The sequence below is a fragment of the Ascidiella aspersa genome, chromosome 6, assembly GCF_963924565.1.
Source record: "Ascidiella aspersa chromosome 6, kaAscAspe10.2, whole genome shotgun sequence".
NCBI lineage: Eukaryota > Metazoa > Chordata > Ascidiacea > Phlebobranchia > Ascidiidae > Ascidiella > Ascidiella aspersa.
The window spans coordinates 30,667,778-30,684,862 of NC_139452.1; the positions used below are offsets into that span (position 1 = coordinate 30,667,778).

Here is a 17,085-nt window from a genome sequence, read left to right on the forward strand (position 1 = left end):
TAAATACCGTACTTTTTACTGGAACGATAGAAAAATTTCTTACAGTAACGCGTAAAAACTTTCAGAGACGATGTCACAAAGTTACGTCATAACGGGATGTCTAAAATTAGAAAACTTCACAATATATATGGGTACCGTTATCGTTGGCCAGTATATCCATGGGATTGAACCCAGAATACATTGTGTATGTGTATATATGATTGTTTCAATTTCGTTAGAAAACTTGTGCTAATTGTTATTTGTCGTGACCCAATATGCAACTGAAATCGTTGTTCCAATACATTTACGGATTTGGCCGGATGACCTGGTTAAAACAGAAAAGTTTTGTAAACATTTTAACATTTTTTCACCCGTACGGCATACCTGCAAATTTATAACGCCACTCGGACCGTTTTGGAAAATGTTTCTTGCCGAAACGATGAAAAAATCTCAAACATGACGTCACAAAGTGACAAAACAGGGCGTCCAAAAAGTAACCTTAGGGAACGTAAGATTACGGTTCGATGATTGGCACCAATATGTGACCTCAATCTAAGTTTGAATACATTTAAGCGGTTTGTCAAAGAGGGTCATTGTCTGGTAAGAAGGCTTTTTGAATCGGTAGGGAAACAGTTTTTTAAGTTGTTGTTCATATTCGGACGAGCTGGCTAATTTATATAGTTTAACGTTTATTTTGATATCAATGACTTGACTGGGACGCTGCAATAAGTCACACGCAAAACAACTTTGGTGGAAAGTAATAATATTTCGTCAGTAAAGAAACACGATGTTCAACAGGTTTTCAAAACTGCGAGCACTTTCATCAAACGAATTAAAAAAATGGTCATATTGAAGGATTCTCACTAAACGGGAAATTTGAAGAGAACAGAAACAACGAATGTTTACATTTTCAGGGGGGGGGGGCTACATACATTTGTGCAGCTATATTTGCTGTGAAAGGACGTTTTTGGGAAACGGGGTTCGCAATAAAAAACGGAAAAACAACTTAATTGGCACCACACGTAAAAAACTGCATCTTTCAGATGCCGCAAGAAATACAACAACAATAACAACTTAAAACGCACTTTTATGATTGCCTTCTTAATTGACAACTACTTGCTTTGTACGGTGTGCTCTGTGTAGGGCGGTCGCTTCTGGTGGGATTGGTAAGAACTAAGATATAGTGTTTTTATTGTTTGGTTGCTAAGTAAAAACAGTGCTTCTCAAATTTTTACAGGGTGCATTATTATAAATCGTTAATTGCGTTTTTTTGATTTTCTACCAAGTCGATTTTAAGACATATTATAGCTACACGCAATTTTTATTTACATTTTGGGATTCGACAAAAAATATATAGTTAAACTAGCATTTTAGTGTAATCGTGAACACACAATCGGTTAACTTGCATGAAAAACTTTGGAGTGTCCAAAATTTAATCATTTCGTATAAAATGAAGATAAATGAAAAATAAAATTATTCTCACCGCAAAATTTTGAGAAGCACTGTTTTGAACCCAACCGTTCGCCGTACAATATCGATAAATATTCGAACCTAACAACTTTTCCAGTAAATCTTTAAATTGTTTACGAATAAAATATCTCCAAATAAAATTTAGAAGCACCGCCTTACGATATATGACGTCATGGCAACAATGCAACGGAAAAAGAAACTAAAAAAAGAGAATAAGTTATGAAACGTCGTCCGCCAAATCTAGCACGCTTTTCGAGTGACGTCACTACTGTGTCGATGACGTCACTTCTTTCTATCCTTGTGACGTAGTTCGGCCTGGCATTGCGCAATCATCTCGCGCAGTTCTTGGATCACGGCCCCGTCTTTGCTGTGCGTCACTTGCAGGATTTTGAGAGACTGAGAAATAGAAGGGATTTTAGCAAAAAATAGATGTTGCAGTAAAAATTACTATCGGTCAGTGGTGGGTACACAGGGGGGAATATGGACAAGGCCCCCAAATTAATATTTTTGCCTGTTTTTACTTTGTTAATGCAAAATTTTCCCCGCCTTTGGAGATACAAATTACGTTCTAGTTTATGCCTTAGCCCATTTTAATGAAGACGTTTTAGTCCAAAGGTGCCGAGCGTCTTACCACACCATAAAAAATAAAACTTTTTGTAACTTAAACTATTATAATTTAAAAAATACACTACGTTTATTTTCACGATACGGCCTCGTGATTTGTATGTTGAGGAAGCTATGACAACTAAATAGTTAAAATAACGCGCATTTAAATGACAAATATTATAACTACTCTGTAAATCGGCAATTATTGACGTAAATCTGTTTAATTTAGAACTTGTAACAAACCTCAAGTAGCATTTGTAAGGCATCCTCGTCCTTCATCGAGTAAAGAAGTGTTTTACCAAGTTTCATGATTTGTAGCCCGGTCATTGGATGACACTCATGCAGGTATTTTCTACAAGAAAAAAGTAAAATATAAATACACGGAAAAATCAAGGGGATAGCATCAAAATTAATATGATTCAAAACCTGTCTGTAAACCAACTTTTTTTTGCAACGCCTTTAAAAAACTTGCGGCGTATAAAGCTGCAAGAATTTTTATAACGTTAACATTGAAGCCAATTTAATTATTTGCTTGTTTCTGAACATACAAAAATTTTAGTTTAGAATTGCACCCGACAACATATAAAATATACTTTGCGGTATCCCGCGGGTCGTAGTTCGTGACCCTGGATTACAGACATGTGTATACCTGGAATTTAGTCTTCTAAAGCGCACTAACCCACGATAATGACAAACTTAAAGCGCTTTGTATCCTATTGGTATGTACAACTTCATTTTTAGAGGATTTACAGTAGCCCATCAAGCTACTAAAGCACATGTTTATCTGTAATTTTGCCTATCAAAGGTGAACTAAACAACGATAATGTTTCACATGTTTCCAGTAATATGATACCAGGCGCTTTCAAAGAGCGAACCAAAGTCATTTGGCCAAACATTTGCATACAAAGCAGGACGAGAGTCCTTGGTGGATCAGCTTAATTCGAAGTTGATATAAGGGCGAGTGCTGACAACTGGGAAATTTTAGTAGACTGTAGCTTTTTTGTTAAAGTTTGTAAAGATAACTTTACTTGTGACAAACTATAGTTTTTAAAAGCATTGTCATCCCACTAACAATATTTAAATGAACACTTTTCCCATCGTCAGATTTTTTATATTCACTCATCACAGTTCCACAATTTTTACAAACCCCTTTATCCTTTTTTTTTCAAATATTACAGTATTACCTGTATGCAGTGAGGGTCAGGGCTCCGTAGTGGAAGGCAAGGTCGAGCTTGTGACGTTCTATCGCAGCATCCATCCCAAAGTCAAGCACCTGGTAAATATCAGTGAGTAGTTTTGATGTTGTTTACGAGAAAACGATAGAAATCAAATGGGAAAATAGCTATGGTAAAACTAAAGAAAATTGCACTAATAGGTTAATATAAAACGTGTTTACTTGAATCTATAGCTTTTTATTCACTAGGTAACAGAACATTTTAACCTAGGGGTTCTTTGAACTAGAACTAGTTTAAAAGGGTCTGTGAAAGCCTAATTAAAACATTAGTGAAATCTTTAAAAAGTGATGAATTTGGGTCACTCTCTTTCTACTGAAGATAATGAACATAATTGTTTCATTTAAAAATATCATCAAATTTATAAGTCAATTTATGACGCAATTCCTAAAAAAAAACATGCAGACTGTAAAAACTCATGCAAACAAATTTATTTTAGGGGGCCGTGTTAAATAAGTAACCTGTGACCTCACACAATAAAAGCAAAATTGTTAAACCAAATTCTGTAGTAATATCCATAGCCATGCATATACAATTAACACACAGTGCAGGTATTCAAGTCAATAATATTAATTAAAAAAACAGCAAAAAATGAAATATTGTTTGTAACATTACAACACACTTTCTGTTGAGAGACCAACCTTAGCCATGTAGACGTTTTGGGTGGGGAGAGTTTTTCGGTTGATGTATCCCTCGGTAAGCTCGAGAAGTTTTCCGTAGTTTCCACTGTCTCGCAATTCATGGAGTTCGCACAAGAAGTTTTTCACCGACTCAATTTTTGAGGCCGACATCGGTGAGCAATCGAAATCTTGCAACATCGCTAAATCCTAAAGTTCAAAAACAAATATCCTCTTAAAAAATCAATGACAGAATTCAAGATTTTTATACAATTTGTCTTAAAACAGTGCCACATCATTTTCAAATTTAGAATGGGACCAATATATCTAACATCAAAGCTTGATACAAAACAAAAAAACTAAACAAACAAAAAACTGTTTTACTATTATATTTTACATTAAGGTATATATATAAATAACCCACACTGTTTGCTTAAAATATTGAATACAAAGTCTATTTTGCGAAAATATTTTTTAATCTTACTGAATGTACTATTAAATTAAAGTCCAAATTCAAGATATTTGTCAAATTATAACTTGTCTTTCTTTATTAAGCACAAGATACCATAGTTTAAAAACATCACAGCTTTTGAGCATAATGGATGGAGGTTGTAGTAAGACGTAGTAAGAATATCAAGTCCATACAAAAGTAGGTAGCATTTTGAATGTTTCTAATATCTCTTTATTCCATTTTAACACAGTGAGAAGGCCTGATTCTAAGCCTAAGTATATATACAGCCATTTTAAATGTTGATGCTTTGACCTTTGATGCTTTGACCTGGGTTTCACTTACATGTTTATGTGTTTTACAGGCGTGGCATTGGCATTTGAATCTGTAAACCGACATCAACTCTTCTTGTCTGTCGGCGCTCGGGGAAAACAGGTCAATGTAGCTGATTAAAAGCTGAAATAAAATTGCAAGTTGATAACTATTGTAGTAATCGTGTTATCATAGTTATAATATTTCTATGAGGGTTAAGACCTATTTGTATTAGAAACACGCATACATGAAAGCATGTGAGACTTAAATGCACCCTTGTACATTACAAAACTATTAATATTAAGACATTACAGTATATGGTATATTTTTAGTCATCATATTTCTAGTAGATTTAGACATGATTTGAAATGACTTACTTAAATAAGTTTTAATTCTTTTGCACTTATTTTATAGTTGTTTAATAAAAATATGTAGTTGCCTTGACTATCCGATAGAAAATGTTAATCTGTCTGCACTTTAAATCTGTTTAAATCTGCCTCAGTCATTTACAAAATTAATAACAGATTTTTACTTCTCCAATTGTCACATTTTACATTTTTACTCGTTACAGTTCCATATAGTTCACAAACCTCTTCATCTTTTTCGATGTCCCTCAAAGTTCGGATGTTGAGTCTCATTCGGTCGAATTCTGCCACACAATTTGGCTCGCAACTGTGGTTAAGAAGACTGCAACTGTAGAATAAAATAAAAAAGATAATCTACCATTCAACAAATCTATAGCATCTATATGTATTTCCAACAATTGTGAAACTGGTATTTTGAGTGCAGTGAACAACTAAATTATTGGATTTTAGGCTTATGTAAGAACTATAATGCAGCCATTCATATATTTTTCATTAACAATTGAATCAGATTCATTCGAATTACGATATACTGACGATGCCTTAGTTGGCGAAATATATATATATCTTTTAAGATCTGGTTAATGTGTCTGACCTGAATTGCCAGCTTTGCTAATTATTTTGCTGTTACTGATCGGGAATTAAGGTCGACATTTATCTTGCAAGGGTCAAGGTGATTTCCATTTTTAACATATTCAGTGCAACATTTTCGGAATAAGGCAGACAACGCCCACAGTTTTGATTTTAAGGAAGCACTGAATTACTAAGTTTATTGTTTTAACATTTGTTGTTCATCTTACCTTAGGTAAACTCCTGTCCCAATGTCAGATTGCATTTCTTCATCGGAAATAGCAAAACTATTATTCTTTATCTGAAAAAATAAAGCAATATATATATATTTATACACTATTTATACTGAAGTAATTCAAGTAATTGTATCTCATACAATTTTAGAAAAAGAAATAAGATCTGATTTAACATTTAAAAAAAGCCTTAAATTAAACATTTCTCTAATATTGAAAGATAGAGTAAGATTTTCATATACACTAAAAACTCGTGTAGCGCAGGAAATTGCAGTTATTTGGTTCAATCAACAAAGCCTTTAATTTAGAACGAGGAGTTAAGCATTCAGTTGTTGAGTTCTTACTTTGGCACAAAGTTCCAGAACAGCTTTTATGTCGGGAACTTGGAGGGGTAAGGCTCCCTGGCCCCAGTAGGAATGAAGCACGACCACAAACGAACCCAAACCCTCCTTCTGGGCGTCCGTTAAACGACTGTAGTCTGTTTAAAAAATAGGTTTATGTATATTGTCTTTGAAACGAATTATAAAATCATTTAAATTAAGAAAAAATAATATTTTTCATTCTTGTATTATTTTTTATCTTTGAATAATGATGACAAGTTCAGTTTATTGTTTTATTATAACTTTGTTTAATTGCATTTGCTTGCATGATAGCAAAGCTTTTTTCTAAACAGAAAAGGATTGACAGAAATAGAAGTGACATCCAAAGTTGTCAACAAATTTCCAAGAAATAATGAGCACCGTTTTGCTGTGCCTTTATACTACTGTTTAAAGAGCGCCACAAACTTTTAAAGCCATAGTAGTGTTGTTTTTCTGTCTGTAACATCAATGCAAAATATTACGATGTGATACATTTTGAGAGCCACATGGATTTCAAACCATTTTACCTTAAGCCTATTTAGCTGTTTAAAAAAATGATGGCTTTATTTTTTAGAGTAAAACACTTAACAGGCTTATTAGTAATTTTAAAAAGTTAAAATTATAGCTCATTGAAAAAAAACTCTGACTTATATAATTATGACATTGCAAAATGTAGGAATAAATACTACTTTAAACTTCTGTCCACATTATATAGCTGTGAAAAATTAGTGTGAAATAAAATGGTGTGAACAGCTACACAACTGTTTGCACCCCATCAGTAATTAGTCCAACTTACTTGATTCCAAATCCACGATGGAAATTAGGTCTTCAGGCTTGTTATCGTCCATTGAATCTTCCTGCAATGGTAGTAATAATCAGATTTTTACATAAATAAATTATATACTTGGGAAGCCAATAATATCGGATTGGAGCCGATACCAATGTTGAGTGATGGCATTATTACTTGTCCGATACTACGGTTGAAATAGGTGCCGATCTGATACCAATTGATCAAAAAAATGTTAGGCTAACACCCGGAGGTTGATAAATTCTCAACTCGTCAGCAAACTTTGCCTAATAACCTGGCAAAAATGCCTTTATACATTTCAATATTTGCTTGTTTGTGCAAAGTACTGGTGTCATTGGTTTTAGATCGGATATATTGGCTATAGGCATCAGAATGACGGAATTGAATATCAAGTACCGGACATCCCTAAATTCCCAAATAAAGGAACACTTCAAACTTACCAATTTCCATAATACTCTGCTGAGTAAAATCACAAAATCTGGTGGAATTTTTGGGGAAACTCGTTTTAGCGCAGCACATTCAGGTTTGTGTTGGTGCCAAGCTCCTTTCTACAAAAATAAACATAATTTACTGCAAATTAAGTGAATAAAATTATTTTTTTCAGCTACAGTGCTTGAACAATGATAAACAATATGCAAGTAGGTCACATTTTTAACATTTAAAAAATCTCTTTATTCATTTTCAAAATATTGGATAGCTGTTTGTTTTTTAACATCTTTGGAAGATATTTGAAACATTCAAAATGTTAACCACTTCTATATGGGATATTCCGACTTTGTCTAACTAAAACATCCAAGTCAAAGCATTATCTTAAGTGTAATTACTTGCAAATAATATTGTTCCTAATTTTATGTTCATTGCCTTGATGAAGTTTACCTGAAAAGGTCATGGAAACATTAGTAGGTATAACAATATCTTTGTCATATGAACAATTTTACAATGCCAGTCAGCAGCAGTATATTCAACATTTCTCTTAAAAATTCCATAAAATGACTAAATTTTAGTTAGGTCTTAAAAGACTTGTAATTAGTATGTCTAGTATTTTTATAGTTACCTGGCATTTTCGGTCACAATATCTCATGAACTTACATCCTGAACAACGAAGTAAGGTTTCTTGTCTGAAAAACAAATGTATAGACCTTTTAGATTTCTGAAAAAACAACAGGTAGGTTGCTTTGACCAAATATAGTATGTTAAACATTATGTTATAAATCAGCATTATATATAGAGAGAATCTCTCAACGTCTGCTAACATTAACCTTTTAAAATTTGACACAAAAGGAAAAACTAACATGAATTAGATAGAACAAATTTAGGCGCTGGTCTAGAATCCTACCACAACGAAACACCATTTGGGTTAGGGTACAGGTTAGCGTTTGGGTTAGAGTCGGTCAGGTATTATTATTAAATAAAGAATATAATAATACTTGACCCACCCACACCCAAACGCTAACCCGCATCCTAACTCAAATTTTGTGCGTTGATTTTAGAACTGTGGTAGGATTCTAGACCAGCGCCCAAATTTAATAATGCGGTCAAATTTTACATTATTACACAGAATGTTATAAAAGTCCTAAATAATCATTTAAATATTATGCTTGGCCAATAACTTAATTTTAAGTTTTATTCATAATAAAATAATTGGTAAATTTACATTTTGAGGCAGTGGTCACACCGAATTCCTTTCTGTGATTTTGACAGGCTGTAGACAAACGGGTCGCACGATAAGACGACCGAACCGCGATTAATTCTTGCTTTCGTACAAAGACCTCTGCCTTTCTCGGCCGAGTGAAACACCTCAATCATGATAAACCTTTCACTTGTAACTTAACTTGGTTAAGTTATTATATTAGCACCAGTAAGATAAACCTGAAACAGACAACACAAAATAAATTAGATTTAAGGCATTTCAGTCCTAGCAAGTACTTTTTTTAACTATTTCAATCAGTGACTTAAATAAATTTCTTTATTTGTAGAACAGAATTTCTCCTGATTTTATGTTTTGTTTTTTAATGATGAAGATTACCGGAATAAGTTGTTAGAACAGTTAAGTAGCACATATTATGCTATATAATAAAAATATTTTGGAAAAAGCCTATTTAGTAACTAATGGTACAAGACAACATCTCATGCATATCTTATTAGTTTTATTTAATGAAATATATTTATATAAAAAAGATCTAACACCAATTTAAATCAAGATAATTGGGTCTTACTCGAACGATTTATAAATTAAGTTAAGTACGGACTTGCAACAAAAATTAGAAAGCTAACAAAAGTTAAGGATTCAATTAAACGAAAATATCATTCGAATAAACGAAATGAACTCGTAAATAAGTGAAATTAATTCACCGTTCAGAAATTAATTTAGTTAACGAATTAGCCCTTTATAAAACCGTTGAAAAGCAACACGCTGCTTATATACTGCTGTTGTGATTTCAAGGCCATCTAAGTAGGTGATAAATAGGTTAAAAGTAGGCGCTGAACTTCCCACATTAACAGCAGAAGCAATGTGCGAAGCGTACGTGCGTGCGTGCGTGTGCGTACGTTTACGCGCATGTTACGCGTGTGTGTGCCAAGCGCGCATTCCGGTGATTCTCTTAGATCCGCATGAGTGCACACGAAGCATCCCTACCGACCCGGATAAATTGTTCCTTCAAAATAATAATAAAGTTTTTGCAAAATTTGTTATGAGTCCAAAATTCGTTTAATGAAGGATTTTTACAGTTTAATGAAGGATTTTTACGGTTTAATGAAGGTTTTTACGGTTTAATTGCCAATTCTCTGCAAATATTTGTTCCTGCCTAATGCTCCATCGATAGAGACAGTCACTTTTCTAATTGACGACCTAGCTTTACTTTTTGCTCTTTTTAGTCATATCATGTAAGTGGATTTAACATTTTATGAATTCTAGTATACACCTTACTAGTCATGTTTGAATTAAAAAATAATTAATAAAGTATCTAATGTTTACTCTTGCTTACAGAAGAATGGAGTCTTTCCAGTTGAAAATTACAATTGCTCCAAATCACATTTTTGAAAAAACAACAGATAATATTTTGAAATGTTAAATAAGTAAAAGACAAAAATTTTATAGATGAAATATACATTCACTTCTTGGATTTTTAACAAAAGCGATAAGAATACTTTTTGCTTAAAAAATACTTGATAATTATATTTTTATTGGTAAATAATACTACCAACAGCACAACAATAAAATGTTAATTTTGTAAATTAAAGATGTCTATTTCCCAATTTAATTTTTTTTAGAAAAGCAATGAAAATATTTTGTTTAAAAAATACTTTTCCAAATTTATTTTTTATTAATAAGTTTTTTTGCACAGCCTAACACAAAATGACGCAACTCCCGGTCGGAGGTTGGAAAGAGCTGGAAAGCGATCCTGGACTTTTTACGCTGCTTGTTGAGGACTTTGGAGTTCACGGGATCCAAGTGGAGGAGGTTTACGATCTTCAGAAGCCGATCCAGGGGAAGGTTTTCGGGTTTATCTTTCTCTTCAAATGGAGCGAAGTTGGAAGATCAAGGAGAAAGATCCAACAGACGCCCGACGATTTGTTCTGCACCAACGATGAGATCGTTAACGGGATGTTCTTCGCTCGACAAGTCGTCCCAAACTCGTGCGCGACTCACGCACTTATCAGTGTCTTGTTGAATTGTGAAGACATTGACCTTGGATCGCTACTTACAAGGATAAAGGTGCGTATTTTGAGTTTACGTATATTTATTACATCTTAATCCAACATGCAACTATTTATAATATTATTTTAGGTCATAACTGGCTATAAGGTAATTCTCTAAAATAAAATATCCTTTGTATAAATTATTATCAGATATTTTATACACCTTGAAAATACATTGTAGAATGATGTGTTGCTAATGTAATATTTTGTATTATATATGTTGTATTTATTTAAGTATCATTTTACCCTTAATCAAGAAATGGTAACCTACTAGACTTTAAAAATACTTCGTTATAAAAAAGTTTTTAACTTTCTACCCTTTTTGGGCCAAGTAAAATAATGTTATTAGTAATTTCAAATTACACCAGAATTGTACAAATCCATTTGCAACATTAGGTTTTATAAGGAATGCTATTTGAAATCAGTCAAGAATTTTTTTACATTATGCTAACATTAGTTTGACTCTTGTTGACAGATAGACACTGACAACTTCAGTCCAGAAATGAAGGGTTTAGCGATCGGAAACATCCCAGAGTTAGCGTTGGCCCACAGTAAGCATGCAAGACCAGAATCGAACCCGGTGTCCGATTCTATGTCCGACAAACCAAATGGAATAACTTCGTCGACTCAAACGATGGAAGCATTCCACTACACTTGCTATCTCCCACTAAGAGGACATCTATTTGAGCTTGACGGACTAAAACCGTATCCTATCGATCACGGGCCTTTACCTGATCATGAAACCTGGCATGATATGGCTCGGAGGGTCGTCAGTGATCGGATAAGTGTGGCCACTGGAGGGGAGCAATGTCACGACATCCGCAATAATCTGATGGCCGTTGTTCCGTGTCAGGTCGAGCATTTCCGTACCAAGCTTAATTTGCTGATGGACAACATCGCTGAGTTAAAGCAGATCATAACAAGAGTTGCAGAGACTCAGAATCTGAACTCGGACGAATTGGAAGTTTTGAAGAAGGCTTTGCAGCATTCCGATACAACTGGTGAAGCTATCACTAACATACACAATGGTTTCTCTCAAAATGATGAAACTACACCAAGTACAGATTTACCAAAACCTGATGCTACATGTGTAAATTCACAGAAACTTGATAAAAAAGCAACAGCAAACCCCGTTTCTGACCTGGATGGTATTTTAACTTGGCTCAAAGAGCACAATTTAAGTCACTATTTGCAGCAAAATGCTCCCATCAATGTCGACTCGGATGAAAAAACAGAATTAAAACTTGAGAGTATTTTTACCGCTGTAAACATTTTGCCAGCTTTTAAGGAAGAAATCGTTAAGTGCAGAACTTCACTGAAGGAAGAAATGGAAAAGCGCGAAAAATACAAGATCGACGACGCTCGTCGCACCCACGATTACACTCCATTCATCAGCCTCTTTCTAGCAATGCTGGAGGAAAGAAATCTCATGACGCCTCTTCTTGATCAGAACCTCCTCGTGAAAAAGCGGCAAACTGTTCCTCTGCAAAGAAGAAGAAGACCCCAGATAAAGAGAAGGAAAAAAAGATGAGGTCTTATTTTTGTTATCTTCTTAATATTTGAAAAGCTAATAAGCTGTGGAAGACGGAATGTGGAAGTCTATGTGAAGGGAACGGCGGACTCTAATTTGCAGGGGAAAATGCGACAAGGTCAGAGGTCAAGGTGACGAGGTGACCGTTTGTATTTGTGCTTCACCAATCTGTTTTGCAAGCTGTTAATCACCAAACACGTGTGCAACTTTCTGAATTTTGTGCTGTAAATTTTCTGTCTTGTGTTTTTCACAGAACAATACAGTCTTACTTTTTGTGAAACATACATTAACATACTTGTTTAAAAACTGTGGCCTAACACATCTTACGTTAGTTCTTTAAAATTTATTGTGATAACTATAAAAATCCAGAGAATGAAAAAGTACCTTTGTTTAGCATTTCCGAAAGTTTCCTTAGTTATTTCTTTTTTTATCTCTTTTTTTTTTGTCACTTTCTTAGTTAGCGTTATTTTTGGTGATTCACAATGTGGTTTTGTTTGAAACCTGTTCGGTATTTTTGTTTTGTTTTAAAACTATTCTATGATAATAATGTGTGTTTTTATTAGACAGACTGGATCCCAAGAAAGCAGATTTAGAAGTGCAAGCCATTCAAAGTCAGTTGGAAAAATGAAGCTAGAAGCTAGATCTGTGGATTTCTCGTAAAGTAAGGAAAAGTTTTGCACCAGTTTATTTGAGGACACGTTTGTGAGTGCTGTGTTTGTGAAAGCAAGTGTTGTTGGACTCGGGCGCCGCACTAGCGACAGGTTTAGCGTTAAAATGTTGACACCAGAGGCGCTAAAGCTTCTAATATGGGTCGATTTGACTTTGCAATTTGCTTGGTATACCAACAGGGGCGAATCTAAAGAGCACGTTGGAGATGTCTGGAAATTTTATTGTTGAGTAGCCTGAATGTAAGATAAGCTTTTTGCGTCTCGGCTCAATTAAAACCTTAAACTGATTTTTGTGTTAAAGTGTATTTTTTGTACATTTAACCCTATACCTTGCGACGAAATTAAGTCTAATTATACTGGAATTAGGTGTGCAAATTTTCATAAAATAAGAAATCGCTATAAATAAGCTGAGGCATAAACGCAAAACTGAACATATCAAACTACACTGTGTTCAACGCTTTGCTGCAATAAGCAACTGAATGAATTTAAAATAGGTTTTCTCATAATCACAACACGAAAAGCAAATCACGCTGGTTTCCAACGATTGGGATTCCGCGATAAAAGTTTGTTTGAACCAGTCTCTAAATAACCAAATAATCTATAATTACTGGTTTAAGTTTTAAAATCATGTTTTTCATTTGCTTGATATTTCTTCTAGATTTCAAGTGCAAAATACGTTTACTACAGCTAAGTGAGATTTTTATTCTTACAAGCAATCGGATTTATCCAATCACCGGTTCAGTGCCGGTATTGATTTAAATCAACGAAAAAGCCGATTTTAGCACACCATAATTAACTAAACGCTTCCATATATTTACGTAATAAATAGCTAAACCACATTAAACTTGCACTTAATACGCCGTAGGCTGCGCTAAGGCCAACCAGCGGTCATACGTTGTTTAATGGACCTAATGTACTTAGAGTAGCGTTAAGTAACTCTTCCTTTTGTAAACTGTACGTGCTTATTGTCCAATATAATTGCATTATTTAGCGTTTAGGCCGGCTGCCTAATTGCCAGTTTGGCCCAATGTTTAACTCCTCGATGTCTTGTTTCGGAAATTAGTCATTAAGCAGGTGCTGGGTTGGGTATAAAGTTGGAATTAGGTCGTATAAATAGGATTGGATGTTCGCATCACATTGCCACTAACATGCACATAAAATTTAAAGGCAGTATATAGCCTAAAATAGCTGTAGTGGTTTTTAACCAAATTCCTTTTAAAAAGCTCAAAATATTCCGTGATATAAAACTGTCCTTAAATTTTGCGCCCATCGGTTAAGAATTTGTCTTATACTTTCAAAAGCGTTCTTTAAAATAACAAAAAATCTTTTCAATCAATTTCAGATGAAAATAAATAGCATGGATTAAGTTATGCATTTGTTATTCCACAAAACTTTTTACATTTAAGAATGTCAGTCAATCAGTTTGGAAACAAGTGTTTTGTGGGCAATCTTTTAATCTCAGTTACTTTATCTACTTCTTGTTTTTGTGCTTTCATGCAAAAAGGGGATTCACGGTTTAGCAAACCGCTTTGAAATTTGCGAAAACCTACCGACCCCTGTACGTCAGTGTGTTATGTTAAGTGACCCAAAATAACGACCTATAGAGTTTTGAGAAGCGACCAAATGCCCTATCACGTTTCATTTCAGGGGCTGGCAAATTGTCTTGCCGGTCTCAGACCCGTCCCGAACCCGCTGGTTTAATTCAGACTTCTGAAAGCTCAGCAGATCTTATCAGTGGTATTTTCGTCGTAAAATTTCCTCGTCTTGCCTGTGGCGCTGCTGTGGGCCAGACCGGTAATTTTCACTTGATATCTCGGTATTATACACCTCCCTAACCTTGCAGTTACTTGCTATACAGCTTACTTTGAAATGCACAGTCACTGTGATACCGCGCAAAACGTTACGTATAATGTAAACTAAATTGTAGTTGTCTGTAGTGCAGTGGTTGTCAAAGTTTTTAGCTAGAGGCTAACTTTAAACATTTTAAATAGTTTGCGGTACGGGTACACTTTTTACAGAACAACAATATGGTAACTTTACAATCGACCTAACACACGACAAAATATATGTTTTAATATATTATCAATTTTGTAATATATAGTGCGTGTTCAAGTCTCAAATGCATGCGTAATGCCAATTGGTAATACAAATAATGTATTTTTGAAAATTACAAAACGTTTCGCGGCACACTTAATAACCTCTCGAGGCACACACATGAGAAACACTTGCTATTTTTTTTTACCCTGACCTATAACCACCCAAAATATTAAAAGAAATGGGTTTGCGTTCACAATTGTAGCTTTTTAAAAAATCAGACAACATAAATACGTATAATCTACAGGTTTTTGTATCAAAACTTCTTTATCAATATGCTGTTGGTTTACTCAACGTTTTGGCTTTGACATTTATTATTAAGCTACATTGCAGATCCGTGCATAGTTTATCTATAAGGACAATAATTTTCTGATATGTAGACCATAAAAAAAGACAAAAATCTATAATGGAGTACGGTAAGCAGCCCTGGTTGATGTGGTTATAGATAAAAGCCTTTACACACAATACGAAACCTAATATTAATCCCGCAAAGAACACGGCCCTGCAGATGAAACCCATATAAGTCTTTAAAATTTGTTTTTTTGTAAAGCCTGTAAAAACTATTGCTTGCTGGCACGTCAAATAGAGTTTAACAGTATTTTCGGCCACGCGGTAATTCACGTAAATTAAAAAGTTATTTAATAATATAATGTTTTTCGTATTATATATTTTATAGCGGTAAAACCTTGGATATACAGTTGATGGCGCGGTTGAAGATTTTACAATTACGAACATTCGACAATTAACTAATTAAAATTGAATGAATTTTTTGTTTGTTAATTGTTATCGGAAGGCTCTTGTATCTGTATAGATTTTCGTACCCAAGTTACACTTCTTGTTGGTTGTTAAATTAGGCGTAAAATCCACTTTACTATAAAGCGAATATATGAAATACGATACAAATAAATTAGTAAGCTACCAAAACAATATTGACTGCCCAAATACGGCGAAGCAACGACCCGTCTTCGAGAATGACCTATCACCTAGTTTAGCGAGACTTGAAAAAACACAGTTTGTATATACGTCGGTTAAAGGTCGCAAAACAATAGGCGACTGTACTTTTTACCATGACTGTGCTCGTTTAAAACTTATTTTTCCATAGTATATTAGATCGGTGTTACGAAAGCTTTCATTGTAACTAATTTTTTAAATAATATGTAAGGAAAACAATTGTTTTTATTAATCACCAAAAAGTTGAAAATCAACTATAAATTAAATACTTGGGCTTAATTTTATACTTTTTTAAAAGTGTTTTTTGAATAAAACAAAAACAAATAAATCCCGCGTGGTTCAGACGGATAATTTATGTTTGTTTTCACCCAAGAGACAAAATATAACTTTCCTAGATTTTTTCGTGCTTGCTGTTTTGGCTTATTTGACATAAATCTGCTGCTATTTGTAAAATGTCCTAAATGCATCCATTGTACACAATTGTCGAACTTGAAACCTGTGCTAGAAATTGAAAACGTTACACATTTATAAGACAACGCTCAGCACATTTTTCACAAAAATTATCGAAAAAAGAAGGTTAGACCAGCGTTTTGCATAAACAACAAAATCGAAACTGAATTTTATTTTAAAACATTTGCGTGAAATTGTTTTGCATTTTAATAAATCGTACCCTTAACATAGAAATACTTTTTTTTTTGGCAAAACTCAATATTTTTGCAGAACACAAAAATACCTAAATTTAGACTTTTTCGTTTCGTGATTGGTAGCGTCCCGTTTCCAGATATCTTGGCTCGTTAAAGCGTCGAGTTGGGTTGAAACGTGCTGCGGGTCCGTGATAGTTCTTAGCTGCTTGCGGCTGCACTTTTGGCAAACCTGCATTGGCCTCTTTGCAAAAGCCGGAACCTTTTTGAATTGTCTATAAGTAAAGGAGTAAAAATGACCACTTTGCAAATATAAACTGTAGGGAATTAATAAACATTTAGGGGCTTATCTAAATCAGTGTTCCCAACCTATGGATCGTGTGATTTGGTTGGGTAGTTGAATGCATTAGTCTTATATGGTTAGTTTATTGAGATGGAGTTTTTTTAGCAAGATTTTTCCAAATTTTAAGAAGATTCCTGAAGCAATACGAATATATGACCCATA

At 34.1% G+C, this 17,085-nt stretch overlaps 2 protein-coding genes across 2 annotated transcripts; one reads left to right on the forward strand and one right to left on the reverse strand.

Moving 5' to 3' along the window:
• Window positions 1-665: 665 nt before the first annotated feature.
• Window positions 666-8,859, reverse strand: LOC146141258 (histone-lysine N-methyltransferase SMYD3-like). Its single transcript, XM_083391845.1, has 12 exons — window positions 8,651-8,859; window positions 8,051-8,114; window positions 7,437-7,544; window positions 6,985-7,045; window positions 6,174-6,307; window positions 5,827-5,897; window positions 5,255-5,357; window positions 4,698-4,808; window positions 3,929-4,114; window positions 3,240-3,328; window positions 2,299-2,407; window positions 666-1,845 (listed from the first exon to the last, which is right to left on the reverse strand). Exons 1-12 carry the CDS (start codon window positions 8,800-8,802, stop codon window positions 1,732-1,734), a joined length of 1,302 nt encoding a protein of 433 aa, XP_083247971.1. The 5' UTR covers window positions 8,803-8,859; the 3' UTR covers window positions 666-1,731.
• An 839-nt stretch (window positions 8,860-9,698) lies between these two features.
• On the forward strand, window positions 9,699-12,651 carry LOC146141259 (ubiquitin carboxyl-terminal hydrolase calypso-like). The gene is made up of 3 exons (XM_083391932.1): window positions 9,699-9,879; window positions 10,341-10,711; window positions 11,171-12,651. Exons 2-3 carry the CDS (start codon window positions 10,352-10,354, stop codon window positions 12,224-12,226), a joined length of 1,416 nt encoding a protein of 471 aa, XP_083248058.1. The 5' UTR covers window positions 9,699-9,879; window positions 10,341-10,351; the 3' UTR covers window positions 12,227-12,651.
• The last annotated feature ends 4,434 nt before the right edge of the window (window positions 12,652-17,085 follow it).